We start from the raw sequence: 17,532 nt of genomic DNA, 5'->3' as shown, positions 1-17,532 counted from the left end.
AGCGCGATCCCTTTAAGGCCGCGGCCACTCTTCCCCCGCGTGCGCTCAGGCTGTGCCACCCTTTGATTGGCTGCGCTGCGCGTGAGAGTCACATCGCTTCCTCCGCAGCTTGCGCGTCCGCCGAAAAAAAGAGTCCCGGCCGTTCACCCCGTTGCGCAGTGGGCGGAGGGATCCGCGGGGCGGTGCTTCGGCCGGGATCACCTTGGCGGCGCGGCGAGGAGGCGTGCAGAGCGGCGGCGGCGCTCAGACAGGACGGGTTCTGGGCTCTGAGGCGGAAGCAGCACCAGGAGGTAACGGCGGCCTCCGGCTCCGCACAGGGAGGGCGTTGGAGGAGGGCGGCGAGCGGGCAGCCGAGGCCGCCGTTATCGTCGCCAGACCCGACGTTCAGGCGGGAGTGTCACGTTCAGGGCAGGGCGCTGAGGCGCCGAGGGGGCGCTGAAAGGAGGGGGACTCCACGCGGTTGGGGTAACGGCGGCGCTGGCGGAGGGGTGGATGGATGGATGGTGGGTGGGTGCCCGCAGCGCTCCGCCCGCCCGGGCTGAGTCAGCCGTCGGCGCCGCGGCCACGTGCTGGGGCCCCACTCGGCTCTTCCCGAGGCTCCTTGCTCTCCCAGCCCCGGGGTTCCGTTCATCCCCGCGTGGCCGCCTGCCCCTCCCCCCGCCCCGCCGTGGGCTTTGAAGCGCTCGGGGTGCGTGAATGGGGCTTTTGTTAGCGGACGGCGGCCGCCCTTCGAAGCGGCGAGGCGGCATGCAGAGCTCGCTTCGTGCCGCTCCGAGTCGGCACTGCGCTCCTTGGGGAGCAGGTGGTGCGCAGGGCCGGGTTCGGGCACCGTGCTGCCCCAGGGGCGGTTCCAGAGCACGTGCTGGCACCGGGCCGGTGGGGGGCTAAGGGAGGTTGGTGGTAGCCGGAGAACGCAGGGCCGAAACCGGCGCCGTCAGCACGCGGCTCCGCGCCCGCCCCGCTCCGAGAACAACGCTCAGACGGTTGCGCGTAGTGGAGGAGCGGCCGAGCGCCGCGGCCACGTGCCGCCCTGTGCGGCCGGGGGGGAGGGGGGCGGCGCCGCGCTGTGCGGGTCCGCACGTACGGCATGGGCTGCTGCGGCGCGCCCTGCGGGGCTTCCTGCCGTAAGGCTCCGAAGCGCTGAGCTCTGATCGCTGCCGCTGTGCGGCGAAGCTGTCCGTCCTGTGCAGCCCGCTGCGCTGTGAGGATGGAAGGTGCGCACGCTCCGACTGTGCTCTCTCGATAAGTTTGCCGCCTGCGTTTCGTATCTTTAATTGAAGCCTGCTCCGTGCTCTTGTCCTCTCGGAAGGGCGGGCGCAGCATTACAGCACGCAGTGAAGGTGCCCGACGCTCGTCCCCCGCCTGCTGGCTCAGCGGCCCATCTCGGCCGGCCCCACGAGGGCTGCCTTTGGGAGGCCATCTTGCAGTTGCATAAGGCTGCGGCGCAACCTCCCGCAGTCGGAGTCATCCTCCCCTCCCTGCGAGGGGGGCCGCCGTGTTGGCAGCCTGCTGTGCGCCCGGCTCCGTGGCTGTGGGTGGGGATGGCGGTGGGGCTGTGCCTCCTTCCTGCCCCGGGGCGCAGCCGGGATGCTGCATCCGGAGGTTCTGTGCTGCAACTCTCACTGAGTCACCCCGCTCCTCAGCCCGGCCCGCTGCCTTCCAACGGTTCTGCCTTTCTGGAACGTTCAGCGGCCGAGGAGGCACCGGCCATTTTGATCGTGCCCTGCCTGAAATGGGGTGATACCTTTTGGGATTTAAGAGTTATGCCCCGAGAAAGTAAAGCAGCTTTGTGCGGGGAAATCAGGCTTTGCAAGGTATTACTCCCCCACCCCCTTCCTAGCTCAGCTCAGAGTGCCTTCAGGTGTTCCTGAGAAGCTGATCTAAAAAACAAAAAGTGGGAAATGCCAGACATTCCTCTTAGGGTTATAAAAACGCCCCTTTGAGCATCGCTCCTTGCAAATGGGTTGCAGGAGGAAGCACAGGAATGTGGGGCTCCCTGCAGATGGTGGCTGGGTTTTTGTTTTTTTTTTTTTTTATTCTGCTGCTGTGTTTCTTCTGTCCCCCCTGAGCAAAGTCACAGCATCGCTGTGTTGCTGTGTCTCTTATCTCCTTGAATCTGCTGGAGAATCTCAGGGGATTCTGATTGAAAGCAATTTAACTCTCCTCCCTTTTTATACAGTCATAAAGCCTTCAGGGCTTGGAAATCACACTTACAAATGACTTGAGTGGGTGGGGAGTTTTTCACGAGGAGGAAGCTGCCTCCAAAGCAGGGAGGCTGAGCTCCTGCCCAATGCTCTGGGAGCATGTAAGTCGCCCTCAGTGCTTGTCTCTTCCCGGACCCTGTCCCCCACAGCCATGCGGTCCCTTTTGCTGCTCTTTGCAGAGGCAGTTTCCCAGCAGAGGCCTTTTGCACTATCTAGCAGGTGTTCCAGGATGCACCAGCAGATGTTAGAGGGCTCAAACACCGTGTTCAGGTCTGAGCAGCGGGCATCCCCATAATAAGGTGCCTTTGTTGAGGCTTTTATGTGGGCAGGCTTTCTTGTACTGACTCGAGTGAATCAGCAGCTTCTGGCAGGGCTGAGGTGAAGGACGCCTGCCAGGACAAATTATGGTTTTTTGCTGGCCCGTCTTTGCGCTCCATTTCGCGCAGCGATGAGGCGATGGTGAGTCAGGGCTGCCTGCGAGAGGATTGGCACGTAGGTGGGGGGAGCGGCTGGCGGGGGACCTCTGTGCTCATGCTGTTCCCTTCTGCTCGGCACAGCTTTAGTGGAGCTGCTGGTTTATTAATGCTCTGTGCAGCTGGAGGTGCAGCATGCACGGTGAGCTCTGTTTTTGTGGCAGATGGAGCGCATCCCTGCACGCTCAGTGTGCTGATGGTGTACTGAGGGTGAGCAGCCTCCCCCCCCCCCCCCCCCCCTCCTTGGGGAGCAATGCACTCGAGGTGGTAGCAGCAGCACACCAAGAAGCTGAGCCTTGCCCAGGCACAAAGTCCTGTCTCACTTGGGTGTAAATGCAGAAGGAAGGTGTGCAGGGAGGAGAGGACAAGCGGCTTCTAGCTGCATTGCTGCTTGAGGACAAAATTCCCAGTGGGGGTCCTCCCGTTGCAGCACACAACTGTGGGTTTCACTTCAGCTTTCTCATGTGCTCAGGACTTTCCCTGCTGTTCTGGGGATGCTTTCATCTCATAGAGGCAAGCACCAAGTTTCTTATTCCCAGAAACAGCCAGTCTTAAGCCCTGTGGAGTCTTCCTGCCTCCTGCAAATGCATGGGCTGTGGTAGGCTGCATGGTGTCTCCATTTGGAAGAGGGTCCCTGAGGACATTCAAGGATTCTTTAGTCTTATTTGCATCGTCTGCCCCGGTGTTGTGTTCAATCAACTCAAGTCTGATTATCTGTGTGGGCTTAAAGGCTGGGTTAAGCCTAGGTGCACTCGGTGTGCTGAGATGTGTCCCTGCATGCAGCATGCTGCAGTCACGCCAGCAGCCGGCCACCTGGTCCCCAGGCTGCTGGCAGAGATGGGCTGAGAGCGGGCAGGCAGCGGGCAGCGCGCTGCCTGTGCACTGAAGCGCTTGAATTTTGTTGCGTTGTGTAGCTGCAGGGGAAGACTGGCAATGAAGAGAAGCTATGAAGGGAACTTCTGCATAGAAGGCAGGTGAGCTTTGGGTGTCCATGGGGAATGACATTTAAATAGAAGTGTGTCTTGCCTGTATCTAAGACTCTCAAGTAGGAACATAACGATAGTCTGACCCAGTAGCAGCTTTCTCGTTACCTCCATATTCATAACGTGGGTGTGTTGGTGTCTCTGCGTGGTGAGTGAGCAGGGGCGATCCCTAAACCTGGCACCGTTTTCTTCTCTTGCAGACACCGAACTCCAGTAACCATGTCGAAGCACCACGATGCGGGGACCGCTTTCATCCAGACCCAGCAGCTGCACGCTGCCATGGCAGACACCTTTCTGGAGCACATGTGCCGCCTGGACATTGACTCTGAGCCGACCATTGCCAGAAACACCGGCATCATCTGCACCATCGGTACGTGGCTCCCAGATCCTAGGGAACTGTGGCTCATGTTAGGCTGTAAATGCCTGTGTTGGTGAAACTCATTGTGGGAATGTGGGATGGCTTCAGCCTTCATCTCTTGCCAAGGCTGTGCCTGTCTGTTGAAACAACACAACTTTCCCATGCCTGCCTGCCCACTTTCATTGCTAGTAGTAAATCCAGTGATGTCTGAACTGGTTGGGTTCAGATGAGCTCCCAAAGTCAAGTTAAGACAAAGGAGCAGCTTTCGTGTTGAGCAAGTCTGTATCCACTGTGTCTCAGTTATCCCCTCCACATGAAACAGTCTGACGTTTGTGGGTTATCTCATTTTTTTATGACAGGTTAATATTCAAACTGTTTCCTCCTTTTAGGCCCAGCCTCCCGTGCTGTGGACAAGCTGAAGGAAATGATTAAATCTGGAATGAATGTTGCCCGCCTCAACTTCTCGCATGGCACCCACGAGGTAAGGCTGGGGGTGGGACTGACACTGCCCTGAACTTGTGACTGCTCATCCCTTCCTTCCTTTCTGCAAGAGGAGGCCAAGGGAAATGGAGCTTGCTCCAGAGCAGGTGTGGTAGTGTAGGAAGACAAAACTTTAGCTTTAGGTTTGGGGGAAGTGTGCCAGCTGTAAATACCAAGCCTGCAACACTCCTTTCAGTTCTTTCTGGAGGCAGCTTGAGTTGTTTCCATGCGCTTTTCTGCACCGATCTCTATCTGGGAGCCAGGTAGCTGATATCTGAGTTCCTTCATTTCTTCCCCACCTTTATGGAGAAGTGAACTCGCATCTGCTTTAGGGTTAGGCTGCTTCTGAGTTACCTGCGTACCTCTGCAGGAGTACACAGCTATTAGTTGTTCACTCTGCTTCACTGTTGGAGGTTTTGCAAGCGGTCAGTGAATAACCTTGTCTTGAAATAAGTCACCTGAAGTAATTACTGTATGCGTTTGAAAGAATTGAGCTTCTGGACTTGCCTGGCTAGCCAGCTGCTCAGGTTATGTTCCCAGTAGTCGTGAGGCTAGGAGCTTGTCACTTGGGGGGCGGCAATAATCCTCTGAGCGTAAGGTCAGAAGAAATCAACACTGCTTGTGGTGGACGAGCCCTTTTTGATATAAATAGATGAGATCCTCAGCAATGCTGCAGGAGCTAAGGATCCCATTCCAGGTTGTCCCGAATGCCACCTTTAGCGTTGAGACTGAATTCTTACGCTGGCTGCCCTCCTGCTTTCAAAATGTCAAACTGTAACCAAATGACAGCTGTCGGTGGCTTTACTTAGTGAACTGCGAGCCCTGAGGTGCGTAACAACTCGACCTCTCACCCTCATGGCCTTTAAAGGCCACAGGGCACTGTAGAAATCAAAAGGTCTGGTGTTTAGCTGCGCACAACCGTTGGACCATGACTGTATTAGCCTGTGGTAGCAGCAGTGTGCAGGCTGCAGCTGACCAAAATTCAAATGTAGAAAGGGCTGTATGGACTGGTTTCACTCCTCAGTGGTCGTGTGCTGCTCCCAGCCAGGAGGCTCAGCAAGAAACTGGTGGCCAAGTTTGAACCTTCTTAGCTGTTTTAGCACAGTGCTGTGGTTGGTGTGCTTGTTAGCTGAGGTGACAGACAGGGAATGTGGCTTGGCTTTGGGTGAAGTGCAGCCCAATTGCATATTTGGTTTAGATGGAGGTTAGGTGATTGCACCAAAACCAACTGCTGTCTCCTGCCCAGTTTGACTGCCAGCTGTAACTGAGCAAGTCTCAGTTCCCATCTGGTTCCTCAAGCACTCTGTTGTCCTCTACAGTTCCTTGAGGTTTTCATATGATGTTAGTTTTCACTAACATTTTAGTTCCAGTGTTCACCCTAAAACATGTAACAGGGCTCAAGTTAGTGGCTGCAACTAGGTGCTAGACCTTGAAGCTCTTTTGTGGAGGAAGTCTGCTTTTACTTCAGCTGCTGCCAGCATTCCTGTTACGTGTAATTCTTGAGGAAGACTCCCTAGGAGTTGGTCATTGATCTGTACCAAGTAATAAAACGTTCCAGGTGACTGGGCACAGATAAGCCCCATGGCTCTGCTCAGGCATGCTTCCTGTGCTGCCTGTTACACCTGGAGTATGTGGAAGGACCAGGTGCCTCCTCAGTCTCCTCTTGTGCGCTTGATCAGTAAACTTCATTTTTTCTGCCCTTGAGAGTTAGCTGTGGTGTATCTCTGGCTGAGGGCATGCGCAGCAACCTGAGCGCAGCTTGCTGCAGCTGCACCTTCCTGATGCCAAGGCAGGTGATGTGAGGGCAGCCAGGTGATCCAGGCTGCATGCTGTCAGCCCGTGCCATAGGGAGGGGAAAGGGCATTTCTTATCTTCAGGAGCCTGCCAAGTATTGCATAACTGTCAAGCTTATCTCTAGTGTTGTTTAAACTAGATAGGAACCTGACTTGATGATCATCTGAAGCTTGTTTGAGATGACTGGGATGGGAATTTCCCTGTGAAACTGTCCCAAAATTGACAGTACTAACAAAAACTCTTGCACATGTGGAAGGGTTCTGGAGTGTGGTGTGCAGAGACAGAGCCTTGAACTTCTGGCTGCAGTCGCTTTAGCGCAAAATAAAATGCAAATACGTAAAGGGATAATATCCTCTGAGTAAATCTCTTATCCCTAGTGGAGATCTGAGTCAGAGTTGTGAAAGCATCCACCCATGTGCCTAACAGCAAAGTCCTTGCTTTGGTTGTGCTCATGGGACTCATAGTGGAGGATGAGGTCGAGAGGCTCTGGGGCAGTGTGGCACCTTCACTTTCAAGCTCTGAGGGGAAGAGGACAGCAGCTGTGTACAACTGTCCGTTAGCTGTGATGCTTTCTTGCTGTTCAGTTCTTCCACACATGCAGTCCTCCAGCTGCTGCTGTTTGATCATGTTGATCATGCTTGAGTAGTGTTTGGGCTATGTAGCACAAGCAGTGGAGTAGAAGTGGGCTGAAAAGTTTCCCTCTCTTTTCCTTTCCAGTATCATGAGGGCACAATTAAGAACGTGCGAGAGGCTACAGAGAGCTTTGCTTCTGACCCAATCACCTACAGACCTGTGGCTATTGCACTGGACACCAAGGGACCTGAAATCCGAACTGGACTTATCAAGGGAGTAAGTTGCTCCTTTTTTTTTTTTTTTCACCTCCACCTTTTCCAATGCCTGAGACTAGATAATGTTTGGGAAAAGCAGGCCATGGGAACAAGGATTATCTTATGAGAACAAAATAACTGTATGTATTGTCTGGCATTTGTACCAGCACAAACTGCTGCAAGCTGGGAGGCAGCTGGGTGCTTGTTTTTTTTTTTTTTTCATGTTTTTTTTCTGAAATTCTTGTTTTGACGTGCAGAGTGGCACAGCAGAGGTGGAGCTCAAGAAGGGCGCAGCTCTCAAAGTGACCCTGGACAATGCCTTCATGGAGAACTGCGATGAGCATGTCCTGTGGGTGGACTACAAGAATCTCATCAAAGTTATAGATGTGGGCAGCAAAATCTATGTGGATGATGGTCTCATTTCCCTGCTGGTTAAGGAGAAAGGTGTGTAGCAACCCTCACAGGATTTGCTAGCTCTCTTTGTTCATTCTTCCCTAAGAATCTTCGTGATTTCCTTTCCTCCAGAATGGTTCTTTAAATTCTGCATTAAAGAAATGAGCACTGAGACTTAATGCTGCTGTGAGATGGTAAAGTTTAGGAAAAAAAAAAAAAAAGTTGCTCAGCTTGTGGTAATTAGTTCAAGGTGGCATTCCCTAGTCATCCAAAACCCCTTCTTACAGAGGAATATGTGGGGGACGTGCATATGCCTATTTAACTACATTAATTCATACTTCCTACTCAAAGTTGAGCAAATTTTATAACAAACCCCTGTGTTTTATGGTTAGAATCTGAACTAGCTTTACTGGTAGTACAAGGAAAAGTTAATTTCCCAGTGTTTCCTTCATGGTGGTTCAAAAATCTGCTTTAGCCTGGGGGTATTTCCTGTAACTCCAGAGCATGCAGGGAGGTGCAGGTGAGGAGTTTGGATATTATGGGATGCCCATGTGCAGAAATGTAACCTGCTAGTTCTTTGAGGGAAGCAGCCCCAATCTCCTGCATTGGGGGGGAGAAAGAGGCATCTTTCCCTAAAGCACACAGTGGTTTTGTGCTGTGCTCTCATGGGAACGTTACAAGCTCGTGTTGTGGGAGTCCAAGGAGAGCAGTGTTGTGATTGCTGTAAACATTATGGTTCTCAGGCAGCTTTGGCAGGAGGGGGTGTGGGAGCTGGTGGTGGGGAACTCGCCCTGCTGTGCTCTGACTGTGGGAATGCATCTGTTTCAGGCAAGGACTTTGTCATGACCGAGGTTGAGAATGGTGGCATGCTTGGTAGCAAGAAGGGGGTGAACCTCCCTGGTGCTGCAGTTGACCTGCCTGCGGTCTCAGAGAAGGACATTCAGGACCTGAAATTTGGTGTGGAGCAGAATGTGGACATGGTGTTTGCTTCCTTCATCCGCAAAGCTGCTGATGTCCATGCTGTCAGGAAGGTGCTAGGAGAAAAGGGAAAGCACATCAAGATCATCAGCAAGATTGAGAATCACGAGGGTGTGCGCAGGTGAGCTTTGCACGAGTGGCACTGCAAGTCCTTCACTCTGTAGCAGCAGAAGGACACGGCCCTCTCATGCTGTAGCTCCTCAGAAATGTACATCACTCTTTGTAGTGAATGTGAGTTCAGACTTCAGTGCTCTGGATGCGAACTAGTGAGCTAACACATGGAATCACCAAATCTGTGACAAACTATTAGACTGAAGTGTCTCAGATAAACTCTTGCTCCTCTTAATCTGTTTATATATAGCTTAAGAAACTGTTCTATGGTATTACAGGGTACCAGAATGGCATCTGGAAGGTCAATGTGTGATGGGATGTCTGCGCATCAGGCTCTAAGGGTGATGCTTCCTTTCAGAAAAGGGAGGACAGCAGAGAGTCCACCCTCGGAGCAAAGGGGATAATGAATCTCTTCTTTTGTTGTCAGGTTTGATGAGATCATGGAGGCCAGCGATGGCATTATGGTGGCCCGTGGTGACCTGGGTATTGAGATCCCTGCTGAAAAAGTCTTCCTTGCACAGAAGATGATGATTGGGCGCTGCAACAGGGCTGGCAAACCCATCATTTGTGCCACTCAGGTGCTCAGAACACGAAGCTCGCTTGTATAAGTGCTGGGTGTTTGTGAGTCTGGCAGGATGTCAGCAGCTGTCCTTGCATATTGCATAGAGTCTGGGGGCAGGTCCTTGATAGCATTTGTTAGTGGGTGAGAAGCAAGAGCCAAGAGGCATTGCAGTGGCTGAACAATTCATCTTCAAGCAATTCAGAGATTCGGAGTCTTCCCCATTAGGGCTTGGCTGCTGAAGACTCTACTCCTTAGACTTTACCTTATACTACGTTTCACAACCCTTTTGGGCTGTGACCAAACAAATTTTGGGGAAAAATAACCTGCACTTTGCATCTTAGAGCAGCATATCTGTGTCTAACAGGAGGATTGCTCTGAGTTGCTGTGTCCCAAGTCTTTTGAAAGTTGCACTCTTTCTGCTGCATTAGAAGGAACTGAAAAAAAACAGTATGATCTATGATATGATTACCTTGGGAGCTGCAAATGAAGGGAGGAAGCTGACACAGCAGCTTTAGTACAGATCACAAGCAGACAGTCCTCAGGCACTGGCAGGGCTGACTCCCTAGCAGTACTTGTTCTGGGCACAGGCAGTGGAAGTGTGTGCCACTGTTAGGGTAGTGCAGATTGACTCTAGGCAGTTATTAGGTGAGATTCTGGATGTACCAGCCACATGTTCCCAACCAGAACAGCATAGTAGTAGCAGCCTCAGAAAGGGACAGGAGCATGCACTGCAGTAAATGTCCAAGTTGAGTTCCTTGGACCAAGCCCTAGTGCTGAGAAGTTGAATTGGAAAGTGAGAATACGGTATCTGTGGTGCTGTGTGAGTTAAATCCCTTCAGAAAAGGAGTAAGTGTAGAGTGGGAAGAAAATGTGTTTTTTTGCTTTGATTCAGAGCTTGTTAAGGAGCAGGCCTCTCTACAGGAGAATGTCTCACCCTTGGCGCCTGTGAGTCTCCCTGCTACCAGACGTCAGGTTATATCTTGACTTGTACCTTACATGTGTATCAAGGTGCCTTAGTGGAAAAACAGCTGCTTCCTCCTGCTGTATTCTGACTCTTCTGGACTCATTTTTCTGCAGATGTTGGAAAGCATGATCAAGAAACCTCGCCCCACCCGTGCTGAGGGCAGTGATGTTGCCAATGCAGTTCTGGATGGAGCGGACTGCATCATGCTGTCTGGGGAGACCGCCAAGGGAGACTATCCGCTGGAGGCTGTGCGCATGCAGCACGCTGTGAGTAGCCATCCTGATGCAAGTGGCAGTGCTCTGCCTTCATCTGAGCCCACACCTGGAGATGTAAATGCCTGGTGCTAGGTGGCAGCACCTAGTAGCGTAAAGCAGCAGTTCTTTGGTTCATTTTCCCATCCTGGGGTTTGCTTCACCTGGCGTGGCTCTGAGGGGTCTGGAACCTTGCATTGAATGCTGCGTGCTACTGCCAGGTGGAGCTGAGAGCTGCATTGCAGTGCTCAGAGATCTAAAACTTCAATTGAACCACATTCATTTTGATTTAAGGCCAAGGTAAAGGCTTTTTGGCTGCTACCTCGATATGAATTTCTTTGAATGCCTCGTGCATTTTAGAGTCTTAATTGCCTTAAACTTGTCCAAGGTCAGGAAGCCGCTTGTTAAGGAGTGCATCTCTAGATAACAGTGTTAGCTGACTCCTCAAGGTTGTGGGGGGAGGGAGGGAATGGGAGGGGGTGGGGAGGAGGAGGCTTGAGGTGTTGCATCCAGCAGCTGATGCATTTGGTGGTGGGAATGTTTGTTGCACGAGTGCTGACAGCACCACGTTTTTACATGCCTGAACTGCCAGAAAGCTCTGCTCTGCTTCATGTTAACCCAGCTTGTGTTTCAGTTCATCAAAAATCCTGATGCCAGGCATCTAGAAGTACTGGCTTTCCCGACTTGCTAGGGCTGTGAATCATGGTAGTTTCATCTGCAGTTCAGGTGATACAGATGAAAGCACTGAGCTAGCATTTCTGTTTGCAGTGCATTATCTAAACATCTTTTATCTGGTCAGTGTGGAGTGCTGTTTTCTCACTTGGCAAATAAAACACGGCTTTAACTACTGGGCAGTGACTGCTGGCTTACAAGCTGAATTCTGTGAACTCAAAGTTCTTCCTTAGTCTTTCAGCCCAACATTGAGGGTTAAGTCTTCCTACCAAGATTTGGAAACCTACTGCCATGAATGTTGCAATTCTGGCCTGAAAGCTTAGTTAGGTACAGCACAAACTGTCTGAGTTTGTGGCTCCGTCCCCCCCTGCATGTGCTTCCCTTTTCCTGCAGGGCTGGGGATAATGGTGCTCCTGCCAGGCCCACAGAGATGAACTGAAAGTTTTTTATCTGCTCTGTGGAGGAGCAAATCCAGATTTATCTTTAATGTATGTAGACATAGGCAGCAAGGTCATCAGCAGAAGTGAGAATGAGCAGGGCATGCACCCTTTGCACCACTGAAATGCTTAACCCCTCTCTCCCAGTTTTGCTGGGTTGCTGTGTGGTTTCACAAAGCAATCACTTTCCAGTGAGCTTTGCAGCAATGAGCTTTTTGTTTCCTGACTGGCATCTCTGCAATAAAAAAAGGTGCTTGGATTTGGCAGCAAGTTTTCAAATGTTGGGCAGACTGTTTCCTACTTCTTGAAATGGGCTTCCTTCCACTTCCAACTGATGATCTACAGTTGTCAAATGCTGACGTGGCCCGTCTGTCTAACAAGACCACGGTGTGCATAGTTCTTCCTTTCCTCTCACTTCCACCCTGCAGTCTCTCCCCTCATGTTAATTACAAACACTTTAAACTATTTCCATGCAAGTAAAGCTAGCTGTGATGTGCAGTGAAGAATTGCTGTGCCCTTCTGAAGCCAGTGTCAGAGCAGGCACTTGAGCACACAGGAGTTACATTTGGACTCTTGGCAGTGGAGAAATAACCTTCCCACTAAATTCAGGTTGACTCTGCATGTAGTGCAAAGCTACCTGCATCTGGCCTGGGAGCTCAAGGTGTGCTGCCTGCCTGTGGTGCCTGCAGTATTTTCAAGTAAAAATGTATACTGCATATTCCTTTTGACCTGACAGTAAGTGTGAAGGCAGCAGAAACAAAACTGAGTGCTTCAGGACTGGTGTGTTGGCTCTGGACTCGTGTTCCTGTCTGTCATGTGTCCTGTTATATTTAGACATAAGACACTTAACTACTTTGGCTTAAACTGGTATCTGTGGAAGAGGGATAATTCCAGCATCATGAAAAATAATCTATTAGCACCAGAGTAGCAAAATTTGTATTGAAAAGGGGATCCAAGTGCAAAGCTTCTATAACAACGGCACTACAGTCTTTGCTTTAACATCAGCTTGTTGTGCGTTGTGTGGCAGCTCTTCAGCTTTGGGAGTAAGGGGATGAAGTGTCCTTGAGAAGATGAGCCTTTGCATGCTTTTCTAGCTCTCTGCAAGCCTTCTTTATCAGGTTGTCAAGGGCAAGTGCAGCCTTCTGAGATGGGAATTGTCTTTTAATGTGAGCGATTCTCACGCTACTGGGGTGAATAAATGATGGAGCTTGTTGCACGTGCTTAGATTGTGACCAGGAGGCCTTTAATTGTGCACTTCTGGCCTGTCTGAGCCTGGCATAAATTCCTCACTGTGTGTGGTGAAACAGCCCTGTAAGGAAGGCTTGCTTTTGCTTTTTCCTCTGTCTCTGAGAGTGAAGTTGTTACAGCATTTGGAGGTGAAACTTCTTTGGCTCTTAGTTGAACTCGATGAAGCTAGGAGGGAGCACGTCTCCCTTTCCAGGGAAGAACTACCAGGAAGTGAAATAAGCAGCCACAGGAAAGAGTGGTCTGAGAGGTTATGCTGTAATCCCTGAAAAGCAAACTGCATTTGGTTGCTCTGAGAAGGGTCCTAAATACAGCAAAAGTGCTGCCATTGAGACACCTGCCAGCTGGGTGGTGTGGGGCAGGCAGTGCAGCTGTGCTGTGACATGCAGCATTGCACCTGAGAGCCAAAGAGTGTTTTGCAGCCTGACCTTTAGTGTCCTCTTGCATGCATTACTATGACAGTTAAGCAAATTAATGTGATCTCATGTTACTCTGGTCTACCTTTCCTTCTTTTCTTTCCTCTTTTCTTCTCTGCCCTTCTTCCTCGGGCCTGCAGATTGCTCGTGAGGCTGAGGCCGCAATGTTCCATCGTCAGCAGTTTGAAGAAATCTTACGCCACAGTGTACATCACAGGGACCCTGCTGATGCCATGGCAGCAGGCGCGGTGGAAGCCTCCTTTAAATGCTTAGCAGCAGCTCTGATAGTTATGACCGAGTCCGGCAGGTAGGGCTCAGAGAGGGGAGAGGCTTAGCCTGTGTAAGGTAACCGATGCTCGTTCCCAGCATGCGGGTTAGATATGTGCTGCGTGCTGGGCATTGCGTGAATGAGAGACCATGCTCAACATTGCAGGCATTCAGCAAGCAGCGTGCAGCACTGGTATCCGCAGGGCAGGGCCGCAGGTAGGTAGGAGCAGAGCAAGAGTGCCTGGCAGTTGGGCATGAATGGCAATTGAGTGTGGGCCCAGCAGGGCGAGGTGCCACCATCTGGCGAGAAAAACTTGGAGGATCAAATTGCTTGGTCATTAAGGTGGTGCTCAAGCCAACTTTGGCTCATTGGCAACTCTTCTGAAAGCCAGAAGCTGGCAGCAGCTGTGTGACACCTCTGTGACAGAGCACCTCACCCTACCCTGTGCTGAGTGACTGACATGAGTGTTGTCTTCCCGAATGCGTGTTGCTCTTCTAGATCGCCCGTGAGGCGGAGGCCGCCATCTTTCACAGGCAGCTGTTTGAGGAGCTGCGTCGCCTGACCCCCCTGAACTGCGATCCCACTGAGGCCGCTGCTGTTGGCGCTGTGGAAGCGTCCTTCAAGTGCTGCAGCGGGGCCATTATTGTCCTCACCAAGTCTGGAAGGTAGGAGGTCCCTCGAGTCATGGCTCCGTGACCGAGTTGGGGGAAGGAGACCCACACAGAGTGCCTTGAAATAAAGCTGTAGCAGCGGAGCCCGGGTTCTGGCAGCGACGATTCCTTGGGAGGTGCAGACATCTCAAACATCTGCGCATACGCAGCACCGGGTTCCCGAGACTGCCAGCGTGGCATCGGCACCAGGCCCTGCCTCTTCCTGCTCTGCACAGCACCTCTGCCAGCAGCGCTGGCTGGAAGAGCGGAGGGGAAAAGTAAACTGCTGCAGCTTCCAGCTTCTTAGCAAGAAGTCCTCAAGTTAGCAGTAGAGTTAAAAGTTGAGCAGATGCAGGATCTTTTCCTTTCAATCAAGGCTTTGTCCTCTTGAAGGAGCTATAGTTTGGCTGCTACCTTGCTGAACCTTTTGGGCACCAACCCAGCTCCCCTAAGCACAAGGGGGGTGAAGAGAATGCTTAATCAGAATCGTCAGGTAGGGGAAATGAATGCATTGCAAGTTTCTACAAGCTTCCCAAAGCCTGCCTGTGAGTAGTCCTGCAGAAGAAGCAGGCATCCAGTTTCTTGTGCTGCTGGGTGAGCTCAGCACCGTGGCTGCAGGTGAGGCAGCAATGCAGACTGAAACTGTAGGGAGGGATTTCTGACCAGCCGTGCTGATACACTGCTCTTCCTGTTGGGTGAGTCTGAAGCACAGGGCTGCAGCCTGGCTGTGAGCAGCTTTCCATCTAGAGGAGCTGTGCTCAAAGCGTTTTGGACCATAAGTCTCAAACTACTTTCTAGAAGAGAAGCTGAGTATCTTACATGGAGCTGGCAGCAGAATTAGTGCTGCAACGGAAACATGACCGTGCCCACCTCAAGAACCCTTCAGTGAACCCTTAACCTAAACTTACAACTTAGAGTGATTTGAAGCAGCCACTTTGTGCAGAGACAAGGAGCGACTACATGAGCACAGTTCTGGATACCCTTCTAAAGTTTCTTTGTGAAAGGTTCCAGTCTTACACTTGACCTTTTTGGAAAGATTTGAACTCTGGTATTTGAATATTTTTAGCTGTGGATTCTGTTACAGCCTTGGAGTACCTGCGTCTGTTAGAGCTGCTGGGCAGTGTGGGGAGGATTGTCTGAGAGCTGGCACGTGTGACTGGGGGCTTTTGAACCAGGTTCTTGCTGAGCTTGGCTCCAAAAAACAAAGTTTGCAAAAGCTAGCGAAGCTGCTAGCATGTGTGTCAGAAAGATGGAGCTGTAAATGGCATGGCTGTGCAGCTTTTATTTTATTTCTTTTTGGCTTCTATAAGCAGAGCCCAAGGGAGGGGAGGCTGTAGTAGTTACCCCACGCTTGCTGCCTGCTGTGTGGAGGCTCTGGTGTCCCTGGTCACTGCATGTCGGTGTCAGCCTCCTTCAGAGCAACCTGGTGCTCCCCACACTCAGACCAGATGAAGGCACTTGCTTCCATATTTCTTCCAGCAGTGCATCTGCTTTTGGGGGCCTGGGATGAACACATGGGATTAAATGTTGGTTACTCCTCTGAAACTTAAACCCATCAATGAGCTGTGGTCAGACCCAATTTTGGGGGTGACTGCCTTTCCCTGACATGGATTCTGCCCTCTGGAAGCATCCTCACAGTGCTGCTGACAAAAGCTTGTTCCACCTCACGAGTTGGGGGTTGATGAGAACAGTGGACCAGGGCTGAGCCCCTGCTGAGATGCCAAGGAGAGGTTGCAGAGGACAGAATAGGTGGCAGCTAGCCACCTTCACATAGCAACAGAGACAAATAAATTCTTGTGTTTCGGGCCGAAGCATGCAGATGGCACTCTGAAACCCAGGGGTGCAACAGTCTCCTCCCCAGGACTGTTTAGGGTCTGTTGCTTTCTGGCGTTGCTCAGCCCAACTGCTAAATTAAGAAATGAGTGTTGAGCTCTGCTGATAGAACTTGGCCCTTGCAGAATATTGTGCCAGTATCCCCTGGTCTCAACCTGGCACACTTCCACGATTGGCAGAGCCTGTGCTGCAGGCGGGGGTGCCCCTCTGATTGTGCTGCAGTGCTGTGTCTCACCCTGTGCCTCTTTTCCCTCTTGCAGGTCTGCACACTTGGTGTCCCGGTACCGCCCGCGGGCTCCTATCATCGCTGTCACCCGCAATGACCAAACAGCACGCCAGGCACACCTGTACCGTGGCGTCTTCCCTGTGCTGTGCAAGCAACCAGCCCATGATGCCTGGGCGGAGGATGTGGATCTCCGTGTGAACCTGGGCATGAATGTCGGTGAGTGCTGTGCTCCTGCCTTGCTCCGGGGGCTGCAGCAGGACCTGCAGCAGTGTTGGTGCTGCTGTTGGAATGTAGGGGACCGTGGTTGCATAAGTGCACCGCATCTAAAGGGGAAATGGGACGGTGGTTTCGTCACGGCAGCATTGGAATAGCTGCCAGCAGGAAAGCAGGTTTGCTTTAATAAGCAAGAGAAGAGGGGTGTGAGGAGACCTGAGCGCCGACGCTTTTTCCTTTTTCCCCAGGCAAAGCCCGTGGATTCTTCAAGACCGGGGACCTGGTGATCGTGCTGACAGGCTGGCGCCCTGGCTCTGGCTACACCAACACCATGCGGGTGGTGCCCGTGCCATGAGCTGCTGGCACCTCCCCTCTTCCACCCCCGCGCCCCTTCCCCATGCATTAGGCCTGCAGTCGCTTGCAATGTTCTCCTCGTCCCTAGCGTGGATTTAGGTTGCTCAACACCACCGAGTGCAGCAGCGGGGGAAGAGACCTTAAATCACTCAGAATACTTGAAGTGTGTAGTTGTTTCTAGACCTCTCCCTGTAGTTAGCCATGTCAGAGCAGGGCCCTGTGCTCCCTATCTCCCCTAGCTTAGCACTGTCCTCAGGGTGTGGCCGTGCCTCTCCTTGCCCCGGCTGTGGGGTGATGGGGAAGGAGTAGGCACTCGTGGTAAACGGTTCTGCTGCTGCAAGCTGCAGCTCCCCCAGGTTGGTGCCCTCTGTCCCTGAGGGGTTATGGGTTGTCCCCTCTGGGCTTACACTCCAAAGGTGTTTTACACGGTTCCTACGAGAAACCCAAACCAGAGTGCTGCTCGTTGTGCCCCTGGGTGCAGGCGGAGTCCTGCGGGTTGTTGGGGTGCAGGATGGGTGGGGGACGCATGCTTCATCTCCATGCAGCCACCTGCCCTTGTATGGTGTCTGTCAGTGTTGTCGCCTTTCCTGAGAGCGTTCCTTCTGTCTGGGTGCCCCGTTTGCTCCCGTGGGTGTATGGGGTTGTGGAGCACCACTGTGCACGTTAATAAAGAGCTGAGCACCCCTGCCCGCGGTTTCTTGTGCTGCTGCTGCGCGACAGCGGGGTCGCGCGTGGGGGTGGGGCGGCGGGGGGGAGTCACCCAGAAAAGGGAACCGGACACTTTAAGAGATGGGGCAACTGCGCGAGGGGGCGTGGCTCCGGCAGGCCCCCCCCCTATCC

At 52.3% G+C, this 17,532-nt stretch overlaps 1 protein-coding gene across 3 annotated transcripts; it reads left to right on the top strand.

The window, feature by feature from the left end:
* Window positions 1-130: 130 nt before the first annotated feature.
* Window positions 131-17,379, top strand: PKM (pyruvate kinase M1/2). Of its 3 annotated transcripts, none has more exons than XM_085234510.1 (11): window positions 131-290; window positions 3,861-4,030; window positions 4,408-4,499; window positions 7,010-7,141; window positions 7,377-7,563; window positions 8,341-8,611; window positions 9,029-9,179; window positions 10,241-10,393; window positions 13,915-14,081; window positions 16,160-16,341; window positions 16,587-17,379. In XM_085234510.1, the coding sequence occupies exons 2-11, from the start codon at window positions 3,880-3,882 to the stop codon at window positions 16,691-16,693; spliced, it is 1,593 nt and encodes a 530-aa protein (XP_085090636.1). In that variant the 5' UTR covers window positions 131-290; window positions 3,861-3,879; the 3' UTR covers window positions 16,694-17,379. The 3 variants fall into 3 exon arrangements, with proteins under 3 accessions (XP_085090636.1, XP_019474851.1, XP_085090635.1); XM_019619306.3 differs by lacking the exons at window positions 131-290; window positions 13,915-14,081 and adding exons at window positions 3,592-3,651; window positions 13,289-13,455; XM_085234509.1 differs by lacking the exon at window positions 131-290 and adding an exon at window positions 3,596-3,651.
* Window positions 17,380-17,532: the final 153 nt, after the last annotated feature.

Source organism: Meleagris gallopavo, chromosome 12, assembly GCF_905368555.1.
Source record: "Meleagris gallopavo chromosome 12, MGAL_WU_HG_1.1, whole genome shotgun sequence".
NCBI classification, from domain to species: domain Eukaryota; kingdom Metazoa; phylum Chordata; class Aves; order Galliformes; family Phasianidae; genus Meleagris; species Meleagris gallopavo.
This window is presented reverse-complemented; position numbering and strand designations above follow the sequence as displayed.

Excerpts from the sequence above, each read along its gene's own strand:
- PKM (XM_019619306.3), top strand. The coding sequence starts at position 3,611 with ATGAAGAGAAGCTATGAAGGGAACTTCTGCATAGAAGGCAG. Across the intron at positions 4,031-4,407 it reads CGGCATCATCTGCACCATCG|GCCCAGCCTCCCGTGCTGTG; the intron begins GTACGTGGCTCC and ends TCCTCCTTTTAG. Across the intron at positions 7,142-7,376 it reads GAACTGGACTTATCAAGGGA|AGTGGCACAGCAGAGGTGGA; the intron begins GTAAGTTGCTCC and ends TTTGACGTGCAG.